The sequence below is a fragment of the Anastrepha ludens genome, chromosome 6 (genome assembly GCF_028408465.1).
Source record: "Anastrepha ludens isolate Willacy chromosome 6, idAnaLude1.1, whole genome shotgun sequence".
NCBI classification, from domain to species: domain Eukaryota; kingdom Metazoa; phylum Arthropoda; class Insecta; order Diptera; family Tephritidae; genus Anastrepha; species Anastrepha ludens.
Window position 1 is genome coordinate 113,102,032 of NC_071502.1, and position 23,954 is coordinate 113,125,985.

The following is a 23,954-nucleotide window of genomic DNA, read 5'->3' on the forward strand; positions in this document are numbered from 1 at the left end:
TGGCAGCGGAAAATGGCTGGAAAATAACGGGAAAACCAAGAAAGCTGTGCAACGACCAGCGGCACTCAGAGTTGCTTCACCCTACCGCGCTGGCGCGGGGGTAAGGTAAGGTGATTATACTGCCAAGCACCGAGCGATGACTCCGAACACACATTCTTTAGTTGCGACAAATGACACGTGAAAAGAAACACTTGGAGGGAGCAGATTAGGGTCATCGCGCCGACCAATGTGACCGCCAAGAAGCTGGAAGGCGAGGATAACTGGAATGCAATAAAAATATACATTGAAAGCGTATTACGGAGAAAAAAGTTAGATCTCGACGCAGTACAACAAAGCGAAGCCACAAGATAGAGACATAAGAAGACGAGCCCTGGCTACAAGCATGGTGGACTCAGACGTGGCTGAATAAAACTGGTCCATTTCACGAACGTCGCTCTGGGCCCTCCCGAAATAATGCAGAAATTAGTCCCGGTGTGGGAGTTTCCCGCGAAAAGTGGGGGGAATTGTTTTAGTGGCCACATCACTCGACGTAGTAGCCGACGGTCACTGTAAGTGCGAAGGCATTTTGAACCCTACCTCACCCACATTTTTGAATGAGTAATCTCGTTATTTAATTACGGATTGGCAGTTAAACTCGAGAAGTAGATAATCTATTTATATGTGAACCCATTATAAGCCCTTTGTTGAAAATATGTATCAACTAATGTCTAACTAATCTTATTTATTATAAAATAAATATTTTTAAGAAAACCTATTCCAAAATAAATTTTGAAGGAGTTACACTGCTCATGTAATCCCCGGGAAACCGTGGAGGCTCCAATACGGGAGCTTAGGGAGGGCCGCCAACACATTTCGCGAAGTAGAAGCACAGGCTGAGTGAGCCTGATGGTGATAATTATAATATAATAATAAATAATTCTCTAGTACTGACTTCTATTAGTATCCCTTATCGAATGGAGCTACGGAAGTAGCAGCTTTGCTCGGAAATGTATCTGTGCTTGCATTGGAATAATCATTTATTAATATGAAAAAAGTAAATAAAAGTCATTAAACTCCCGAAAAAGTTCTACATACACACAAATGTATATACGCTGCACCACTCCGATCCATTATCTATTCACCTTACGACCTAACAGTGACTCCTTTGCCCCCACACGTTCTCCAATCACATTTACTTTATTTTTGAAAATACACAGACGCACACGTTTGTACACACATACATATGCATTTCTCCGTGTAAATTTCTACCAACAAAATGTGTACAAACGTTGGCAGCGTAATGAGAAAGTGAAATCTTGTAAACAAAGAAGGAAATCCATTTCGGTTGCCGTATACAAATCTGATGGCCAAAGAGTACAACTCCAAATAAGAACCCAAAACAAAAAAAGAAAAAATAAATAAATAAAAATCGCCTAAAACCGGTATACAAATTAAGGAAAAGGGAGGCATAACAAAAAGTTGGGTACAGCATGGACAAAACAAAACCTGCAAGAAGTTAGAAAGAGAAGAACAAAAATAAAATAGTTAAAGAAATATTATGATAATAAAACAATTACAATAACAATGAACTAAAATCAGAGATTCGGAAGTAAAGCGTAGAGTCAAAACTAAAATTATAATAATATACACCATTTATTTATAATAAAATAAAAAAAGGAAATCCCTACAGACACCTATCGTAACGAAAATGGAAGAGTCAAACATCAACTTAGCAAACCAGCCTGAGGAATGAAAACCATCATTAAGTTTCTATTGAAAGTAAACTTGATGATTTTGGTTTACGTATGCGAGCGGAAGGAAAATCAGCACAGTAATATTACTGTTAAACAGTGCATCACAGTCGCACTCTTTCTCATATGCACGCAAAACCTGAGAGAGAAATAGAAAAAAATTAAGTTATTTCGCACACCCTGTGTTGAACAGCCCAACGTTATCAAATAAAACACCACTGTGAATACTCGCCTTGCTTAACATTTCGAATTTTTAAATTAGCCGCAATACTCTCTTGTGTTTATTTGTACGTATGAGCATCGCCTACAAACAGCGGAGTATAGTGAAAAGAAAACCACCACCACCGTGCATGGCAGCGTAGTTCTTCTTGTGTGGAGTTTTTTTATTTTTATAATATTGGGTTGTCTTCTCTTGCTGGCAATTGTGTGAACGATTTTACGTTTGATGATGGCAAAGTAAAAATTCGAAGTTGCTCTAGCTATCAGTACGTCAAGAGCGTTCAGCGAGTACAAATCATTCGTTTACAATCTACTAGTGAACAGTCAAACGTATGTATTTCGTTTGCAGTGAGTGTTGTGCATAGATTTTCGGACGTACTCGAATTGAAAAAATACTAAATTCATATTTAAATATATAAACGAATACACAAATTTGTGTTATTCAATCAAATTTTGAAGGAAAACTTGTTTGGAAACCTTATTGAAGTGCTTGAAAAGCTTTTGGTTATATTGACAAAGCCCAAAAGCAACGAGTAAACTTTTGACATTTCGTGTTGTTGCTTTTTGAGTGTAGCGCACGTAAATAAGAGCGAAAAGAGACGAATTGGAGCTGCCGTGCAACTTGAACAAAAACCTGCGTAGTGGGGGCGATTTATTGAATATATTGAACAATTCCATTTTTATAAGTGACAATTTTAATAAACAATCGAGTAAGTTGCGAAACAAAAATAAATAATTATTAGGCAAACACCACAAAACTCAAGTGCCAACTGCTGCGGCCACCAGTGGGTGCAGGTTAGGTGGAGCAGGCTGCAACGAAACTGTACCCCAAAGTGATTTGCACCACTTGAACACTGCTGTGTAGTGTAGTGTGTGTGGAAGAATCATTGTATAAAAAACAAAAGTGGGGAAATCAACAAGTTTTGGCGCGAAAACTTTTGACAAGTCCAAGTCTTTTGGTATTGGAGACTGAAAAGCAGCAACAAACACAACGTGATTGAGGGAATCGATGAAAAACACTGCTCGAATAAAACGTCATTGGCTAAGTGTTTAGTAGGAACAATTTTATTTTATTTTGAGTCGCTGTGCATAATTAATACAAAAAAAAAAAAACAGCAAACAAAAAGTGTTAATTTCAAGGTTAAGTGTTGTTGCAAGCTTTTGTTGGCGTAATAAATAAACGCTTCAAGCAAAAAAAAACAAAAAAAAAAAAACAAGGCAATAGAATTGCAGAGACAAAGACCTTAGACAATTGGAGGTGCAAGTAATTAAATTTCAGCCACGCAATTTGAATTTGTTTATTAAGCGAATTTCATAAAGTACCTTAAGAGATGACCGCTGCACGTGTCCTAAATCCAGTAGTTTTGGCCGAATTCTGTAAACTGCGCGGCAGTCCAACCACAATGGGACGCAATTTGACTTGTAATCGTCAATTGAATCGCATAAAGCGTGATCTCTTTGGACCAGCAAACCCAGTGGAAACAAAAAAGTGAGTACACATTTCGAATCTAAAGGGGAAAAGTAAAAGTAAATAAACTCAACTACTCTCGCTTAAATGTAAGGTAGCGCAAGTTCCATTGCGGTTGAATTCGAAGCGTTCGTGTATCGGTAGGTAATCCATTTCTGCTTTAATTGGGACTATCGTATGTCGGTATGAGGCTGGAGTCTACTAAGTAGGAGTCATCCGGATCCGTGTTTCGCAAAAATACGATCCGTTGTTGTAGTAGGATTGCTAACCGTTGTCTAATAAATCATTGGTCCCATTAACCGCTATTACTGACGTCATCTTACATATTCCCACGGTAGTCGGTTCTATGTTACCAGTACAACCTAGATTTATATCCGGCCAAGGACTGTCACTCCAGCAGCATTGGCCAAATTTGGAATGTCTTATGCATTTACAAAAACAACTTCAAGCAATGTGCGGTTTATTTTTGTTTTGTTTATCAAAATTGGCCCTCAATATTTTTTTTTTTTTAATTTTGAATAAAAATTTCGAAATTTTGATGAAAATTTGTACTCAATATTTTTTTTTTTTAGGCTGAGCTTTCCTTTTCTACCACGATATATTTGCTTATAATGTCTAAGTGCGTGGACCGAATTTAAAAATTATAACACGCAAATGTAGTCACTATATCAGCCTTTTGATTTATATTACTTTTTATAAATTAAAATTAAGTATTAATAGCAATATTTAACGTTAAAAATGCAGCTTTTTTGCATTAGCTTAAAAAAATGCCCTATTACAGACTCTTATTTCACATAAATACAAACACAGAAAAGTAACAAAATCACTTATAAACATTCTTTATTACATTAAGATTCGATTTAAAGCTATTTTTACTAAATAATAGTCCAAATTCTATTAAAATTCTATTATTACAAATGTTCTTCTAACCGTTTGTAATACTGTGCAGAATAAATTTGAGGAGCGAACTGTCAAACGAACGATGAGAGAGAGAATAACAAAGCGAAATAAGAAAAACCCAGTCAACCAAAAGCGAACAATTCTTGTATTATTTATAGGGGCGCTTTTTTAGTTTCAAATATACATAATATTACAAAAACAAATATTTTTACAAAAACTGAAAATTTGGAATAAAAATCGCGCGAGTTTTAGTCCAAATTTTCGCCTGCGACGCTTTTTTGATTTCAAATATACGTATATATTACAAAAACTAATATTTTTACAAATACTGAAAATTTGGAATAAAAATCGCGCGATTTTTAGTCCAAATTTTCGCCTGCGGCGCTTTTTTGATTCCAAATATACATATATATTACAAAAACAAATATTTTTACAAAAACTGAAAATTTGGAATAAAAATCGCGCGATTTTTAGTCCAAAATTTCGTCTGCGGCGCTTTTTTGATTTCAAATATACATATATATTACAAAAACAAATATTTTTACAAATACTGAAAATTTGGAATAAAAATCGCGCGATTTTTAGTCCAAATTTTCGCCTGCGACGCTTTTTTGATTTCAAATATACGTATATATTACAAAAACAAATATTTTTACAAATAATATTTACTCAAATATATCGTGGTAGTAAAGGAAAGTTTTGCCTTTTTTTAGTTCTCAATAAAAATTTGTACTCAATATTTTTTTTAATTCTGAATAAAAAATTTTGAAATTTTGATGAAAATTTGTATTCAATATTTTTTTTTTTTTAATTCTGAATAAAAATTTTGAAATTTTGTTCAAAATTGGTACTCAATATTTTTTTTGAATTCTGAATAAAATTTTTAAATTTCGATAAAAATTCGTGGAATTTTTATAAAGCTTCTAAAATGTTTGAAAAAATAATTTAAATTAAAAAAGAAATAAGGAAACGAGTAAACAATCAAAACTTGCCAATATGTGGGGCCTTTATAATAATTCCAGCGAATGTATGTACGATCGAGCAATGATCGATTTTACCCCCACCACGTCGACACGAGGAAACTGTAACAGGGCCCAACGCCCCAACACACCTCTAAATGAGCTTTGGTTGTTAAATATACATACATAAACGGGAAATTTTGCTGGAGAGGCAGTCCTTGGCCGGTTATGAATCCGGCTCGTTCCGTAACGTAAAACTGATTGTGTTGGAAACGTAGTCGAACTACGGTCGTGCGCCTCGCCAATTCATAAATGAATATAAACTTCAAACGTATTCATCATCATCATCATCATAGCGCCACAGATGTGGGTGAACCAATGCTTCCGTTACAATTACAATACGCCACCACGTCTCTCGGTTGTAGCAGCACAAACATTCCCGTAAATTACGAGGAATGCTGCTGGGGTGACGACAGTCCCTGCCCGGATATAAATCCGGGTCGTTCCGGTTACGTAAAACCGACTGTCGTGGGAAAGGGTATTCAGCTTTTCTTTTGACAACAGATATGCCCCTAGTTCCTATGTCCTTTTCTATGTCAGCTAATATCATTGCAAACAAGATTTATGCGTTAGAATTATTTATTGAAATCTAGTAAAATACGCCAAAAAACAAAAAAAAAACAAATTATTTAAAACAAATCAAATACTCCCAAACAAAAAAAAAAAACAAGAAAAAATTAGTAATGCCGAGATCATCACAAAAATTAAATAATTGTATTATTATTATTATTTATTAGAATAATATAAAATATTACACTAACTTAAGAACCAAAAAAAGAGCACACTAGCTGCTGGTAAATAATTGTAAAAAAAAATTCTCTACTACAATATAAAAAATCATATTATACATATGTACGAAGTTATTTGAAACATATACTTTTTTTATTATTTTATTTTATTTTTTTTTTTTACTTTTTTTAACTTTTTTTATTTTTTTTTTATTTTATATTTTTTTATTTTTTTTTATTTTATTTTTTTATTTTATATATTTTTTATTTTCTTTTAATTTTATTTTTATTTTTTTTTTTAATTTCTACTACCTTTTAAAAACATTCACTTTCTACAACGAACACTAAAATAAACTCTTCTTCTCCTCTACAGAGAATTCGCTGAGGAACTGGATAAACATCAAGAGCGCGCTATTAAAAAATGGGGTTTTGACTTCCGAAACGGTTTGCCGCTGCCCTCGAATACACAATTCGTTTGGGAGCGTATCTCCTATCAGGAATCCACACACGCACCCGAAGTCTATACGCTAACACGCGCCGCGCATGTACGTCCCGCTCCCGTGGTGCCGTGCAGCGCCGATTTGCTCATGGACGAACGTGCAGAACGTGAAAATTATATGATGAACACATCCACATCGACCGACACAGATTCCTGCGGGGACTATGACTCACAGGATGAGTCGTTAGTATTTAAAGTACCGAATACAGAGCGCTGTGGTGGTAGTAAGCGTGCGCATGATGATAGTGCTGCTGGCAGATTGTCATTGCGCAAGCGACAACCGAAGATTACAGGTTAGTAGAAAATCATATTAGGCTTGAATTATGCCATTGTAGCTTTTTGGAACAAACCATTTTTTTTCGTTTTGGTGAATTGGTAAATTAATGCATTAGTTGTTAACTAGTCTTTACTAGGCTTACATTAGACTAAGCAGCTTTCATATAATGAAATAACGTCCCATTTCTCCCATGCGCGTGCCCATTCAGGCAAGTAATTGTGTTTTTATGTCGCAAGTGCAGCGCATTTCCTTTATAATCATTCTTGCTGCATCGCTTCCCTACTTCCTTGCTGGACTGAGGTGTGTGGGAACGAGTTTTAACTTCCTTATAGGCGAGCTAGTTTTTCATCTACTTGCAGACGCTTGATCGCTTACTATGTATCAGAGTATTGTACCTCTTGTCATTTGCTTATTGGCATAGACCGCAATTGATATTGAATTTTCGATATAACACAAAATTACTTAATTTCACCGCCCTTATCCCTAGCGTGGGAATTGTGTTTCCCTACCTTGCTGCGCTTGATTGAGCATAGTTCGCTGTCATAGCAATAATTTGTGTTTTTTTTTTTTTTTGTATTTCTGTGTTCTATGGTACTTCACATTTGCATGCATGCATACGTACATTATCCTATAAAAAATCGTTACGAGTACAGGAAACTAATATTTCACGCAATAAAATTGCTCGCCTTCGAATTTTTATATTTATGCATTGCGTGAATTTCGTTATGCTTTTATGGTTTTAACGGTCGCTTGGTTGATTGGTCGCTAGCATTTTGCTGCTACTCGATTGTAGGCGGCTTAAATAAAAATTAAAAATATACATAAGTATTTGTATCACAGTTTTCGAAAAACCAACCCCAAGTTAGGCTTGGTTGATTTTTGCGTGCAATGAAAAATCAGTTAAAACTCGTAAAAACCGCTAATCAAGGTTTGATTGCAGTACACCACATTTTCGTTAAACAACTACTGCGGTTTGTTGTCATTTTTATTTTAATTTTTTTTTTTTTATGTTTATTTAATTTTTTTTTTTCATTTTATAATTTTGTTTTTCTCCCTTTACAAAAGTCATGCTTATTTATTTCACTGGTAAGCTGACTGCCTCAAATCAGTAGGCAACTCAATGGTAAGCAATTTTTGTTTGGCTTTTGTTTGTACTCTTTTTTTTGTACCAGGCGTATCTGCGTAGGCGTATCTCTCTCATGCACTCGATAGCAAATGAGTGCAGGATATGTAATTTTGACGATTTGAAATCATTTCCGGTTAAATCAAAGACCTAACCGGAAATCAATAAATTTGTGAAGCTCGAAAACGGGCAAAATCTAAAAAAAGGCGTTTACTATAATACTAAAAAATCTCTTGAAAAAAATAAAATAAAATCAAACTCACCACGAAATTGTAAAACAACTACTTGCCAACGTATAAACTAAAAACAAAACAAAATTAGTTGCTTGAAAAATCAGATAATTATAGTGTTGCTTTATTTTGTGCCATCATTGTTCGCCGGCACTTGAAAAAAGTGAAAAAGGTAAAAAAAACATGAAAAGAGGTTTTCTGTACTGCTATAATGCACAGTGGTACCACTAAAGCAATACAGCACACAAATTCGTACTAGAAACAAATCCCTAATTTCTCACTTTTATAAATAAGCACAAAACTGCATGCATCGAAAAATCTGCCAACAATTTTCTAAGCACTGATTTTGTTTGTATATTATATTATATTTATGATGCCGAATATCAATATATTGTACCACGGAAACCTGCCTATTATAGAGAGGTTGTTGTTGGTGTAGCAACTCACTAGGCCCTGCCAGTACGGTTTAGCTACCGATCATCGTCGTCTAATTCATCTAATGGTAGGCCCAGGAGACATGCTATTTTGAAAGGTTGGGTCCAAAGCGGGAGGGATGTTAGGTGAATAGGTTTAAGAGTGCATAAGAATAGGTGGTTGGTATCGTGCGATGTACCTTTGCATGCCGAACATATATAATATATTGAGTATGTCGGCGTCGATTCTAGATAAAAAGGTGTTTAACCTACTACAATAGCCAGACCGTAATTGAGCCAAAGTTACGCGGGTCTCGCCCAGTAAACGAGTCCTGTCTAGTGCGCTGAAGCTTACACCTCATTTATTTGTGCATTCGGCTGAAAAAAAAAATCGAATTTCGTAAAAGGGTTTCGATTTGCATCACAAAGTTCGAAAATGGGGTTTGCACGTTCAAAGCCCTTTTGTTTTTGTAGTATCTAAATTCGTAGTCATAACCAGACTGTCAAATTTTGAGGCTTCCCATATTCGTTTTAAAACAACTAATTTTTTTGTATCCTCTTCACGCCAGTGTGGTCTAGGTTGTTAGAACGCATCTGATTGATGAATATCGCGTCTACAACTGTTACTCCAGTTGCGTTTCCGCACAAAAATATATTTTTGTTATAACAGAAAGTAGTTTCCATTCAAGTAGTGAGTGATTTTATCATTAAAGATCATTGAAATTCATGGGAATGGAGTGGAGCATCTCAAAACGGACGATTTTCCAAATGTTTTGCTGCAAATCAACGAGTCGCTTTACCTATTCCATAAAATTTGACTAAGATGGCGTTAGCGACTGCTAATGGGGACCGATTTTTTTTATATTTTTTGTTTGTTTTTTTTTTAATTTTTTATATATTTTTTTTATTTGTTTTTGTTTTGTAATTTTTTTTGTATTTATTTATATTTGTTTTTATATATTTTTTTTTATATAATGTTTTTTATTTTTTTAATGTTTTGTTTTTTAATTTTTTTAAAATTTTTAAAAATTTTGTTTTGATTATAATTTTTTATTTTAAATATTATTTTTTTATTTTTATTTTAATTATTTGTTTTCATTTTAATTATTCTTTTATTTAAATTTCTTTTTAATTATTATTGTTTTAATTTTAATTATTTTTTTTAAATTAATTTTTTTTTTATTATTTTTTTATTTTAATTATTATTTTTTATTTTAATTATTACTTTTTATTTTAATTATTATTTTTTTATTCCTTTTTTTATTTTAATTATTCTTTTATTTTAATTATTTTTTTAAATTTTAAATATTTATTTATTTAAATTATTTTTATTTTTAATTTAATTTTTTTTTTTTTAATTGTTTTTTATTTTAATATTTTTTAAATTTTAATTATTATTTTTCTATTTGAATAATTTTAATTATTTTATTTATTTTAATTATTTTGTTTTATTTTAATTATTACTTTTTTTATGTTTTTACCAAGAATTGAATTTTGACTATTAACGACTACGGTGCTAATCTTCGTTTTCACGACAGTCGGCTTTACGTTACCGAAATGATCCGGATTTATATCCAGCCAAGGACTGTCACTCCACCAGCATTCCCTGTACATTTATGGGAAATGTTTAGGCTGGTGTAACAATGGTACTCGCCTGATTTGACTCTTACCTTTTCGAAACAAAAATAATACTTTGGTGATGCAAGGAAAGCATTTTGTGGACATAAAAGTCAAACAGTTGCATAGATATCCCGAAAGGCAGTCCGAGCGAGGATCTAAAACATGATTGCTATTGTTGTTGAGTCATTCCTGCGGTTACATAGCCACAACTACCAAGGCAATGATAATTTGCTATGTCTCTAATTTTACTTAAAACTCTACTGGATGAATTCTTTGAACCAACTAAACTGGTTGAACGATCCAAAGAAATAGAGGATCAAAGTTAAATAGATTACTCCCTATTTAACTCTGGAGATTCAATGCAGCTGTGAAGATTCAATGCAGCTTTTGTTGCTAACTAAGTGACATGGAAAATGGAAATTCAGTATAAATCAAACCCCACTTTAGGTATCAATAAAAAAAAAATTATTTAAACTTTTCTGTATAACAGCACACTGTACTTTAGCTGCAAAACTCTAAAATGCACAAAAGGGTTGCATCCGATCGTCATACTGCTATAGCTGCAAACATACATACGTACATACATATCCATATCTATGTGCATGCATCAACCAAGCAAAGATTCGTGTTCCACAAGTGATTCAACGTTCGAATCACCACCACAACCACCAGTGCGCGCGCGTATGGACACTACAACGTATTTCACTTGGTTTGGCGAGAACAACGGCAGGCAGCTGTTTGCTTGGCAGCGCTCATCAACTCTGAACGCTTTTGGATGTGGTGATCGAGAACTGCTATTATAATAAATATCTGGTGAATTTGTACATACAAACTCAAATGCGTTGCGCATATCGCTGCATATCAACTAAGGTTTTCCAAAGTGCAACCCTCCGTTTTTGTGTAACTGCTCGCCGATGAGGGGGATGATTGCATGCGATGCTGCCACCACCACCACCGCTGAAGCGGCGTGCTTCACTTACACGTTCCGCAATGCTTTGTAGCGCTTTACATGTGACCCTTTGATTGAAATTTTTGTTGTATATTATTTTAATTTTTTTTGTGTTTCATATGCTTTGGAAAAACCAGCCCATCCGCTGGCCGACTAATCTAACTGCGCTGCATGCTTTGGTGCATTATGGGGGAAAATTCGATGAAAATTTCAACAGCTGTGCACATTTTGTAGTGCTGCTGCGCCGCCTTTAACGTTTGGAAACGTTTTTGTTGTAGTTTGACCTTTTGGAAAAACGAGATTTTATTGTTATGCGCGCTTGCATTTTCATTTGCCATCGCTTTGCACCGGTTGCCATGCTACCGAACCGCCGGCTACTGCTGCAACCGCACGCGAGATCCTCAAATACGACTGTGGCGCGGGATGCATGTAAAAATTGATGTACCTCCGCTTATATTTTTTATTTTGTGTGCTTAATTAATTTCTATGCATTTTTTGCAGCGAATGGCACTTTTACTCTCTCTTTACATTGGATGGCACGCTTCAACGCTTACTATTACATCCAGACTTACATTGAGGTCGCAACACATTTTTATACAATCGCTGGCTGGCGGCTTAAAATTAGAAATGTCTTCTTTTTTTGCCTCACAATCAATTTCCATTATCAATCTGCGCGCAGACAGCTTACAGTCGCTCAGGAGTTAATTTTTACATATACACATATCGACTGTTTTCTTCTTTGTCACCACTCATTGAATTTGTTTTCAACGTTCTTCGGTGTACTTAGTTCACAATTTGTTCAGTGAAGTGATGATGCCCAGCAGCAAGTAGGAAAGAAGAAGAAAAAACACAAAATCAAAAATTACTGATCATCACAAAATTTCTGCTGCGACGTTAATTCAATCAACCAACCACCCAATCCAGCTAGTCAAATGAAATAATTTGCTACAATATTTAATTCCCATTTTGTTTTTATTTTTTTTTTTAATTTTTTTCTTATTGCCCCCCTAGTTTCTGCTTTTGTGCCGCAAGCATTTTTGTTGGGCACTTGAAATGTTGCGCATGAGCGACTGTTTTATGTTGAAATCTATATCTACATACATACATATGTACATACCTATGTCTGTATTTACTTACATATACATACCCACATATTTTTTATGATTTCATAAAATCGCGCATTTATTAGGGACGTTTTTGTTTTTCCGAACCACCCACTTGAGCGTCGTTTCACCATTGCTTAGCTTAAAATCGTATGCAAGTCTCGCATCCTTCAGTTCTAATACATTTATGCCATCTTTTTACCATCAATTTAAATTTTCTCCCCTTTTGAACGCGTTTATATGATGCAAGTAGCTTTTCAAATAAGTCTTTTAAATATTTTTGTGCTAAAAGTGGAATGATTTGATATTCTGACGAATATCGGTTTTAGTGCAAATAAATTTTTCTTAATAAAAATTTTTTATTCAAACACCATATAATGTACAGAAGCTTCATGTGTTCGTGAGCCGCTGCTTGAGACGCATTCTACGTATCTGGTGGCCAGACAACTGGATATCTAACACCGAATTGCATGGATTCAAACACCATATTATGTACAGAAGCTTCATGTGTTCGTGAGCCGCTGCTTGAGACGCATTCTACGTATCTGGTGGCCAGACAACTGGATATCTAACACCGAATTGCATGGATGATGCCATCAAAAACCAATCGCACACTGAAATAAGAGAACGTAAATGGAGATGGCTTGGCCATACCCTACGGAAAGGTAGCACTGAAATCAGCAGAAAAGCGCTGGACTGGAGCCCCCAAGGATAGCGTAGAAGAGGCGAACCTAGGGCCTCTTGGCGACGCTGCATCGAAGAGGAATACAAAGCAGTGGACAAAATAGTAATCTGGCAGCAAGTGAAAAATATATCCGGGAATCGCACAAAATGGAAACATTTTACTTTGGCTCTATGCTCCTCAACGGCGGCGAAGGAATGAATGATGATGATGACGATGATGTAATGAATGCTACGAAATTTTCATTGGAAATGGAGAAAATGCGCAGCGCCGTCATGGAAAGTTTGTATCAACGAGAATTATGAGCCTGCTCAAGCTAACACTTTATCATATTGAAATTTAATGCACTATAAACCTGGGTACCCATATTTTGGTCGAAAATTCAGAGTAGAAATTTTGAAATTTTAGTGGAAATTTTTTTAATTTTAATAATTTTTGTGCAAAGCTTGAAGTGTGGATTTATGCAGTATTTCTTATATGTATAATGAGCTAGAGTTTGTAAAAAAACATTAACTATATAAAATAATAATAAATTATATAAAAAAAGTAATAAACTATTAAAAAAAATAATAAAAGTATAAAAAAAATAATAAACTATTTAGAAAAAAATAAGCTATAAAAAATATTTAACTATAGAAAAAAACAATAAAATATGATATATTAAAAAAATAAACTATATAAAAATAATAAATTATATAAAAAAAAAAATAATATTGTAAATTATATGAAAAAAATAAACTATATAAAAATAATAAATTATATAAAAAAAAAAATAATATTGTAAATTATATGAAAAAAATAAACTATAAAAAAATAAACCATAAATAATGAAAAATATTAAACTATTTAAAAATAATAATAAACTATATTATAAAAAAAAGAATTAACTATTTAAAAATAAAATAATTTGAGATATTGAGGGAAACTGTAAAGCTGATGAGTTAGCCAGAAAAGGTACTGCTCTTCAACTGTGATAAACCGTGATAAAAGTACCATTGGAATACCTTTGGCCACGAGTAAATTCATAATAAAAAAACAACATTACGCAAGAGGCCAATAAGGCATGGGAAGAAGAAGATACATGCGTAACAGCCAGGCTATTATGGCCGCAAATAAACAAGAAAAGGACAAAGGAATTGCTTACCCTCTCAAGAGAAGATATCTCGAAGGTCGCGGCTTGTGTCTCCGGCCACTGGCTATTTGGAAGGTATTCCTTGAGACTAGGAGTATTCTCCCATGAATATTTTAGAAGCTGTAGAGATGAGCAGGAAACAGTAGATCACTTCCTTTGCAATTATCCAGCCTTAGCTAAAATCAGAGCAGGTTGTCTAGGTAAACACTTTTTCAATTCTCTTACAGAACTATCTGGCGCTTGGATTAGACCAATCCTGCGCTTCATAAGAACCTCAAAATGGTTTCATGAAAGTAAATAAACAAGGTTCCCGTGTCGCACAGTGGTATCACAACGGACCTGTGAGGTCTAAGTGAGTTAGTCATACGGACCGACTACCACCATAACCTAACCTAAAACTAGCACAATACTATATCGCTTCAAATATGAAATGCTGATATACATACATACATACATATATATGTGAGATAAACTCTAAATACTTGTTTACTTCACCGTATTGTTGTTGTTGTAGTACCACTTTACACCCAAATTGGCATTTATTCATTATCCCCAAGTGACTACTTCAGCCAATGCCAAAGAAACGTCTTGTTGTTGTAACCACATAAAACACATCACATAAAATTTAAAAAAATTCTACCGGATACACAAGAAAATTCAGGTTATTCTGGTAATCTCGATCCGACTGACAAAAAATAAACCTACCGCACCATGCGAATTGGACTTGAAGTAGATTAGGTCTTTTATTTTACGGACAGCCCACTGGCACGATATTATTGCGGTGGACCTTTTAGGTGCGGCTCAGGCTTTCCATTCAATTGGCTGAAATGCTTATATTACTCTAATAATTTTGTGAATGTCAGCTAAAATTCCAGTGCTGAATCAAAAAATATGTATACCATCCACCGACTTAAGCAGAATTCCATCGCTGAATAAGCCGTCCTTGGTCGCGTGAAAACCGAGTCGTGACGATACTTAGTTAGCCGACTATTGTTGAGATAGTCTGCCACAACTAAGGTTCTGGATATGCTAACAGGTTCAACTCTTACTTATCCGGGATAGACCAACCCATGTCTAATAGTGAAGAAACTCTGCACGATACTAATCAGCTCCTAAAAGTGGTTTGTAAGCATTAAAACAAAAAAGAAATATTTTTGCAATTGATCGCCTCTTTAGTCTCGATTATCAGTGCTGCTGTACACGCCTTCTTTCTTTGCTTCATGCAATCATGCAAACACTGGTTAATTTCTAATCGGTGTCTCATCGTGACTGCCTCCTCATTAATTTTTTGCCACTTTCACGTGCTTTGCCTTTTTACTCTGCTGCTGCTGCTGTTGCTTTCTTTGACGTTCGTTAATTGTGTTTATAGCTAAAAACGCAAAAATGAAAAAAGAACTACCTGAATTTATGTTATGTAGATCCGCCTTTAGCTGCGCTGCGCGCCTTCTCTGAATTCCTCCTGCCTTAAGAAATGCATATCACTGACTGCCAGTCACGTGCCAACACGCGCTTTGGCATTTTGCCTTCACTGACTTGACTGGCTGGCTGGTTGCCTGCCTGTCTTTTGTTGTTCTTAGTTCACTAGACGCGCTCTTGTCCAAATAAAACGGCAAATTTTCGCTTTGCCGGATTTGTGTAGCTAAGGGATGCACAGCTGATTTTTGCTGCACGCTGCTCTTAGGCCCCTGTGTGTGTTTTTTTTTGTTTTTGTTTTCTGAATGGCTTTTGCGTGTATCTGTTTACTTTTCTAATTCTTCTTACAGTTCGTTTTGTTTATTTGCTAAAGGCAGTATTTGTTTATTTTGGTTTTTTTTTTCATTGTTTTGTTTTTTCTTTCATTTTTTTGTGTGCTGAGAAAACTGGACTTACGCACGCGCACTTGTGCATATTTTGGTTTTTAAATGCAGCATGCCCTTGTTTTGTTTTTTTTTTTTTTGGGTTTTTTTATATATACATATATATATATATATTTTTTTTTTTTTCTTCATTTAAATTTTTTTTTCTAATTTTTTTCTTCATTTAAATTTTTTCTTCATTTAAATGTTTTTTTTTTTTTAATTTTTTCTTAATTAAATTTTGTTTTTTATTTTTTTAAATTTTTTGTTTTAATTTTAAAATTTTTTGTTACGTTTTATTAAATTTTTTTATTTTTTTTTTTTATTAACTTTTTTATTTTGTTATTTTTTTATATTTTTGTTTTAAGTTTTTTTTTCTGTTTGTTGAGACAACTGGTTATACTTACACTGGTACATAACACATGGGTTGAAAAGCCCCGAGCCTAACACATAGACGGCACTAGTTTTATTGCGTCCACCCCTTTTTTAAGTTATTACTAAGCTTAGAAAGACAGATTTTAAAATTTCCTTTTCAATTTCTATTCATTATTTCGTGAGTTATCGTGCTAAGAGGGACGATACTTTTGTTATTTTCAAAACAATGGATCAAACAGAATTTCGTGTTTTAATTCTACACTGCTTCTTGATGAAGAAAAATACCGTTCAAGCGAAGCAATGGCTTGAAAAGTGTTATGGGAACGCCGTTCCATCAGAAACAGCAATAAAACGATGGTTTGGAGACTTCAAACGTGGTCGTAGGGACACCAATGATGCACAACACAGTAGACGTCCAAATGAGGTTTTAACACCAGAGAATATCCAAAAATCCACAAAATCGTTTTGAATGATCGGAAAGTGAAGTTGCGTGAGTTAGCGCTGACATCGTAAAGATATCAAAAGAAAGTATTGGCTCTATATTGCATGAGCATTTGATTATGAGCGAGCTCTGTTCAAAGTGGGTGTCGCGTTTTTGCTGACTGTTGACCAAAAACAAGAACGTGTTGATGATTTTGAGCAGTGTTTGGCCATGTATAAACGTTATAAACCGCAAGTTTTGCGTCGATATGTGACAATGGATGGAACATGTATCCATCACCTTACTGGTGCACCTCGTCCAAAGCGCCGAAAGCACAACAATCGGCTGGAAAGGTTATGACCTCAATATTTGGGGATGTGCGTGTTGTAGTATTCATCGACTAACTTGAGAAGGGAAATACCATCAATAGTGAACAAATTTAGTTTCATCAAGACGACGCACCGTGTCACAAGTCAATAAAAACAAGGCACAACTATATGAATTGAACCTCGAATTGCACTGAGGCCTATTTTGAAGCAAAATCGTTCCACAAAAGTGTTAAAGTGGTATTGAAATGTTAGAGCGGCGCTAGAATGATGGCGTTGTTCTTGATGGAAATGATTTTTTTATTCATATTTCACTTAAAGCTAAAAAAAGGAACAAGCAGCGGCTTACGTTGATGAATACATCTAATTTTTAACAACACCAAAAAAAGACGTGTATTCTTTGTTAGGCCCGGGACTTTTCAGCCCATGTGTTATGTATTGTGGTTTTTTCTCAAGTAGTTTCCTTGCTGCACCGATTATCTATCAATAAAACTAAGTTCCTTTGTCCGATTGATTTTAGATGAATCTCCAAGGACTTGTGATGAATACCGCAAGGGACTTCTGGAGAAACGGGCTCCACACAAACAGCGATAACTTTTATTATTATTAATTTTTGTTTGTTTTGAAATTTTACTAAAGTCAAGTCGAAACATGATGTATTAATGCTATGTTTTTATTTTTGCAAATGACTAGCAAAAAAAAAAATATTTAAAATCTTCATTTTTTGGGCCTCTGACTACACCTAACCCCTTAAAGAGATGTTGAATGTTTAATGAATAAAAATATGGGTTTTTTTAATAATAAATATATATAAATAAAAATACCCTTTTTTAATTAATTTTTAATCCCCAAAAAAAGAGAAAAAAATGTGTTTGCTCCCTTTTCCAATTAAAACGCATTTGCGCTTTTACGCATATTATTATATTTGTTGTATATTTTACTAAAACACTTTTACTTTTTTTTTGTTTACAGAATACATGAAGGAGCGCAAACGTCTTGCCCAGACACCGAAAAAGGTTTCACCCGCCAAGCGTACGCGCACCAGCTCGGGCAGCAGCAGCAGCCAAAGTCACAGCGCGCAAGCGTACAGCATCAGTGCGCATTTTTCGCTGCAACGAAATCATCTACAACGCAATAATTAATGCAATATGACATTGTTGCGAATTTCCCAAACAGAAACCGATATAAATACATACAGATATAAATGATTAGTATATAATTAACTATATACAAACGCACATACAAATGTTGTATACTTAGTTTTAGCTACAACAATAGGCTTAGTTACGCACAAACGCATTAATATATATATTTTAGTGCATATATATTTAATTGCGTGAACTCTTTAGTCGCTAGTTGTGTTCTATTTGATAATTGTCCATTGACAACCAACTTAAAAACGCCATAAAACGTAAGTGATCAGCTGCTGAAAAGTAAAAAATTTAAAAATTCAAAATCAGATATTTTAAAGGTCGAATCTGTGGAAGTTGGCACTATCGCTTTCATACATTTTTTTTCTACGTTAAGGTTTTTTCCTTTTTTAAATTAATAACTATGCAGGTTCACAAGCAACCCTAAAAAGCAACTTAAACGGAAATATTTTCTTAATATGCATAAATTAGATTTACATTTACGCCAGGAATAACAAATATAATTGAAATATTATCAATACAATCCCCCCCTTACACATACATACATATGTAGATGTACAAGTTTTGTAAGACGAACAAAAATATCAGCAAACAAAGAACTATTTAAAATTGAAGAGAATAATTTAAAAAAAATTATTATATATTTTATAATTTTATATTGTATTAAGTTAAGTGTTAAGTTGTAAGAAAAGTGCTGAACCCATTTAAGTGTACACACTGTAAAGCATCAGATCATCGTAAACAAACTCAAATTTATTTGTATGCATACACAACCACCTGCATTTTACACGTAATTGAATTAACAACTGCAACGGCGCCGCGAATAAGGTTGTTAGCGACAAAATTACAATGCTCGGAAATAGAAAATTAGAAGAAGAAAAATTTGGATTATACCTGTAAATATCAAGGCGAATCTATTAAGGGTGGTATTGGCAAATCAGTTGATTTGGTTTGTTTTCTTTCGCCATGTCCATGTGGCTGTCAGGCCAAAATTAATGAAGGCGAATTCATTGTTTTGTTTTCTAAAGGGGTTTTTAATACGAAGTGTTATTTTGATATTCAAAGAAAAATGCTATTTTTTAATATAATTGATCGGATATTTATTTCCGTATAAAGAGGAAGGTATGCCGTTAATAGTGGAAAATAACATCAAGCAAATGACCACCACGACCACGCTTATCCTTTTCATGAAATTTTCCATAACCGAATTGCAAAGGCTGCCTTATGTCCTCGATAGTCTCACGAATTGCATCTTTGAGGTCTTGAATCGACCCTGGGCTGTTGGTGTGTTGGCGTAGACCTTTTCTTTCACGTGGCCCCAAAGAAAAACGTCACAAGGGGTTACATGGGTTTCGTCGGGTGAAAAAGGGTCTATTTTCAATATTTTTTTTTTATGTAACAAATTATTTATTTAATGCAAACATTTTTCTGTCTTATAGATACACATTTAAAGAATAATTTTTAAAATTTTCAAAAAACAAAAAGTTAAAACTCCTCCATTGTAACGTCATTTCCGGTGACCCCTCGAAAAAAAAGGTGCGTCCGCGTTGTCAGCGTTACTCCTGACAGGATCATCAAAAATGAAAAAACAAAAATAAGTGTTTTAGTTAAGATCATAAACTCGTGCTTGAACGAAGGAAAGAAAAAAAGTAGAAATTGGAATTTTGGGAGACATTTTTCCAAAAACATGAACATTTCGGTCAAATTTGCTTGACATTTTGTTTTTTTTTAAATAGCTGTAATTGAAAAAAAAAAAATCCTTCATTCAAGCACGAGTAAATTGTATCTCGAACACTTGTGTAAAATTTCATCAAGATCGGTTCAGTAGTATTCGAAAACATTTGACAACCGACTTTGAAAACACGGTTCCGAGAAAAACGCGTTTACAGTTTTGAGTAACAATAAAAGTGGCTTGGAGCGCACACCTTCCAAAGGCTGTATCTCCGAGACTATTATTCGGATCGACTTGAAAATTTAGGATAATGTTCTTGAGATGTTGTAGAAATTAATAAGCCAAAAAATCGATTTTTTGAACCCACGAAACTCATGTAACCCCTTAAATCACAAGATTTCGGTGGCCAATTGTAATCACCTCTTCGAGAGATAACACGGTCCGGAAACTTTTCCCGTAAAAGATCAATGGTTTCGTTGCTTGTGTGGCACGTAGTGACGTCTTGTTGAAAATAAACGTTGTCCAGATCAATACCATACAATGCCGGCCATAAAAAGCGTTGATCATCTCTCGATAGCGCAATCCATTCACCTGTAACACCTGTTATTGGGAAAACCCTTTACCTTTCCAATACTTTGCCGTGATAATCAAACGTACAAAAACATTATTTTTGGTCTAGTACCACCACCTTTAATAAATGCGCCTTGATAAATATTTTTAAGAAAAATGTAAAATTAGAAATAGACAAATTTTTTTAATGAAGCACATAAAGTCATTTAAAATATATCAGGTTCGGGCATAAAATATTTAATGCAATGGGCGGTAAATGACTAATGCAACAAGTGGTTAGGTAAAACACTGAAAAACTGAATAAGAAACCTTTACTTTAACTGCAAAAAAAAGTTAGTGGTAATTTAGTAGTAGCGCAAAATGCCCAAACCTCAAAATATATACATCTTAATAAGGCCTCTTCTTTTCGCCAAGCGCTGCCAAGTGATGAATAGATGAAGCAACTGAGCAACTGAGTTATACCAGTCTAATGAGTTGTAGCCATACTCGCTAGCGGCGGATCTTGCTCGATAACTTTGTTGTTGCTTTCGCATGCAAATTTTTCGTTAATCGAGCTGGGAAATGGCGAAGAGAAGAGGCCAATACACAACTTTCATGCTGAAAAAAAAACAATTCACAAATTTTATTAATGACAAAAAATGTATATCCAAAAAAACAATGAATCCAAACACGCTGATTGTCGCTTATTCGTGGCGCCCATGCAACTATTGCATATTTACACATTTAACTTAGCTGCATAATTTCATAAACTATCATGAGCTTTGTAATAATGTAAGACTAAAAAATTTCATACAATAACGCGCTTTCTAAAACACCAAAATGCGCAATGCCGAAAATGCAGAATCTCTGCTATTTGGTGTTTTAAAAATTGCGTTATAAACTGTCAATTTTGTAGAAAAAAAAACTGATGAGCACAACAATCGCTGTCGCGCATAGTTTAACTGTATAAGTGCATTTACATTCAGCACCTTCGCAAAATTTACCGATTTTTTAGCAACTATACAAACAAAAAACGCTAACTTTCGCGAAGGTATTGTTCTTTCGTTAAAACCACAAGCGCCCAGAAAGTTCATATATATATAGAACGTAAAGGTACCTGTCAAGGCGTCTACCTTTGCAAGGTGATGCCATTCGTGCAACAACAAAAAATTTTAAATTATAAATGTCCAGCCGAAAGCGAATAGAAGAATGGAATGCATGATAAGTAGATAAAATTATAGACCCGTCACAATGTGTCCGTTCCGCCCGTTGCGGCAACGAATTTGACAGTAACAGCAAAATAAATTTTGTGTATTTGGGCCCAAAGTGCCACATACGTGGCGTACGCCATGCCGAAATGCATTGGCAACTTTCTACTTAACGCCGTACGGCAAGTGCGGCGAATTTGACAACTGTTTAAAGAAAAACAATTTTGCAACACGCAAATTTTTATCGATAGTGTTTTTCATTATATCAAATAATTAAATGCAGAATCATAATGGAATTTAAATGAATTGAATCTATTCAAATGCACCCTTATCGTTTCGATAAAAGCTTAAAAGAGTAGAGAAAATCAAGTAGTCCTGCAAAATGATTCCCGATTCCGTACTTAAGAGCGCATCCACCGCCTACGACTGCCATAAATTCTATTAAAACCCTCTTTCGCTTCAAATAAGCATTAATTTTTTAATATATTTCACAAGCAACAAAAACCTTTTTATACAGCACGAAATATGGTATTTGCTTTCACGAAAAGAACATCTGCTGCTTTTTTATATGCGGCAATATTTTCAATGTGGCACCACAGTACGTCGTTTACACGTCACGTCAGTCAAATGTGTTGCCGCAACGAATTGAAGCAGAGTAAATCAACTATTCTAATCACACCACCTTCTATAGATACGCCTTGATACTACGGCGGATTGAGAACCATAGGTGGCGCGTTGCCTAAACGTTGTTTTATTTTTCGCGCTTTTGACAAGTCTGACGTCAGCTCCCTTCGCAATACAAAACAAAGGAGGAGAAATTACATGTTTGTGAAAATTTAGTGAGTGGTTTGGTTATGTTGTGATTTATGAGATTAAAACTAAAATATAAAGCCTCCAAATGCAGTTTGTTTGAGTTTTGATGCGAAAGACGCCACATAATTTCTTGTGTTTGGTTGTTTCCATTGCTTTCGCCTACTATTCCTCTTTACAAACAAGTAATTCCTCTTCATTTTGTTTGCTTATTCATGGGCTCTTACGACACAGCGAATTCGGAAGGCGTAACCATGTACTCTATCATCCTGGCCTTCGTGCCTTTGTTATTTTGCTAAACAATGCGTGATGCGCGATTTTCTTAATCAATAATCAATTTTCTTAATCATTTCATAAAAATCATTTAACACATATTCCTTAAACGAAGTACAAACAATTTCGAAACTAGTTTATATCTGCATATTTTGAGCCCATATTATCAATGATGGTTCATCATTACAGCCTCTATAAAAAAAAAAATGAAAAAAAAACGAAAACTCTTAGTGATTATAGAGAATTTTTTTCGATTAAAAATAAAAATAAATTCGTGCTATAACTCATATTTTCTGCCCAGTGTGCGGCCTCAGTGCAAATTCATCTAAATATTAGCCAGAAGCAGACTCTTTTTTGTTCTTAAACAAAACGAAATTTAATTTGCTTGCTGTCGCCCCGCTTTTGCATGCTGCCGCCTGCATTTTAAAAGCTCACCGCTACACCTTTGTAATATTTGTTATGTCTTCGTATAAAAGATTTCGCGTAATAATTTCATAGATTGCATATGCGATTTAAAGGCTTGAGGAAAATCACACGCCTCTCCAACATTGGCCAGGTTGCAGCTGCTGTTTCTCAACCGGACCTGCTGCGCCTGTGCCGTTGTTAGAGAAGCGTCTTGATTTTGAAATGCTTTAGCAATCACTTATGAATGTAATTTTGTATTTACTTTTATGCACAAGATGAATAGGAAAGTGCGCACCACGTGCACATTTTCCCATTTGAGGCTGTGCCTCTGTCACATCTTAACCACTTAACAGTACAATTTTGGTTTAATTTTAATTTCTTTTACTTTAGTTATTGCATTAAAGCCTATTATCCACATACATGCATACATATATGCGACATGTATATATAAATACAAATACAGATACAGATTCTATTTGTAAGTAGTTTTAAGTAATGTATTTAGTGGTAATATTAATAACAACGTAAAGACAAAAACGAAATAAATGCAAACAAATTAAATCAAAACGAAATAAAATGCGAGTTTTTGAAGTTTCTAAATAGGGGGTATTTTTCCAATAGGGGTTTTCCCGACAGACACCCATCATTCATAACTTTATTAAATATTTTTTATTTATTTTATTTCATCTTTTTTATATATATTATTTCGTTTTTTTTTTTTTCATATGTCTTATTTATTTTATTTTGTTTTTTATTTTTTTTAATATATATATTTTATTTATTTTATTACATATTTTGTGTTGATTTTGTTATGTATATTTTATTTATTTTATTATA

At 34.2% G+C, this 23,954-nt stretch overlaps 1 protein-coding gene across 1 annotated transcript; it reads left to right on the forward strand.

Annotated features, from left to right (window-relative positions):
- Positions 1-1,997: 1,997 nt before the first annotated feature.
- Positions 1,998-23,694, forward strand: LOC128865651 (cyclin-dependent kinase inhibitor 1). The gene is made up of 3 exons (XM_054105883.1): positions 1,998-3,438; positions 6,438-6,856; positions 18,022-23,694. The coding sequence occupies exons 1-3, from the start codon at positions 3,281-3,283 to the stop codon at positions 18,189-18,191; spliced, it is 747 nt and encodes a 248-aa protein (XP_053961858.1). The 5' UTR covers positions 1,998-3,280; the 3' UTR covers positions 18,192-23,694.
- Positions 23,695-23,954: the final 260 nt, after the last annotated feature.

Coding starts and splice junctions, on each gene's coding strand:
- LOC128865651 (XM_054105883.1), top strand. CDS start 3,281: ATGACCGCTGCACGTGTCCTAAATCCAGTAGTTTTGGCCGAATTCTGT. Junction 3,439..6,437: donor AACCCAGTGGAAACAAAAAA/GTGAGTACACAT, acceptor TCTCCTCTACAG/AGAATTCGCTGAGGAACTGG. Junction 6,857..18,021: donor GCGACAACCGAAGATTACAG/GTTAGTAGAAAA, acceptor TTTTGTTTACAG/AATACATGAAGGAGCGCAAA.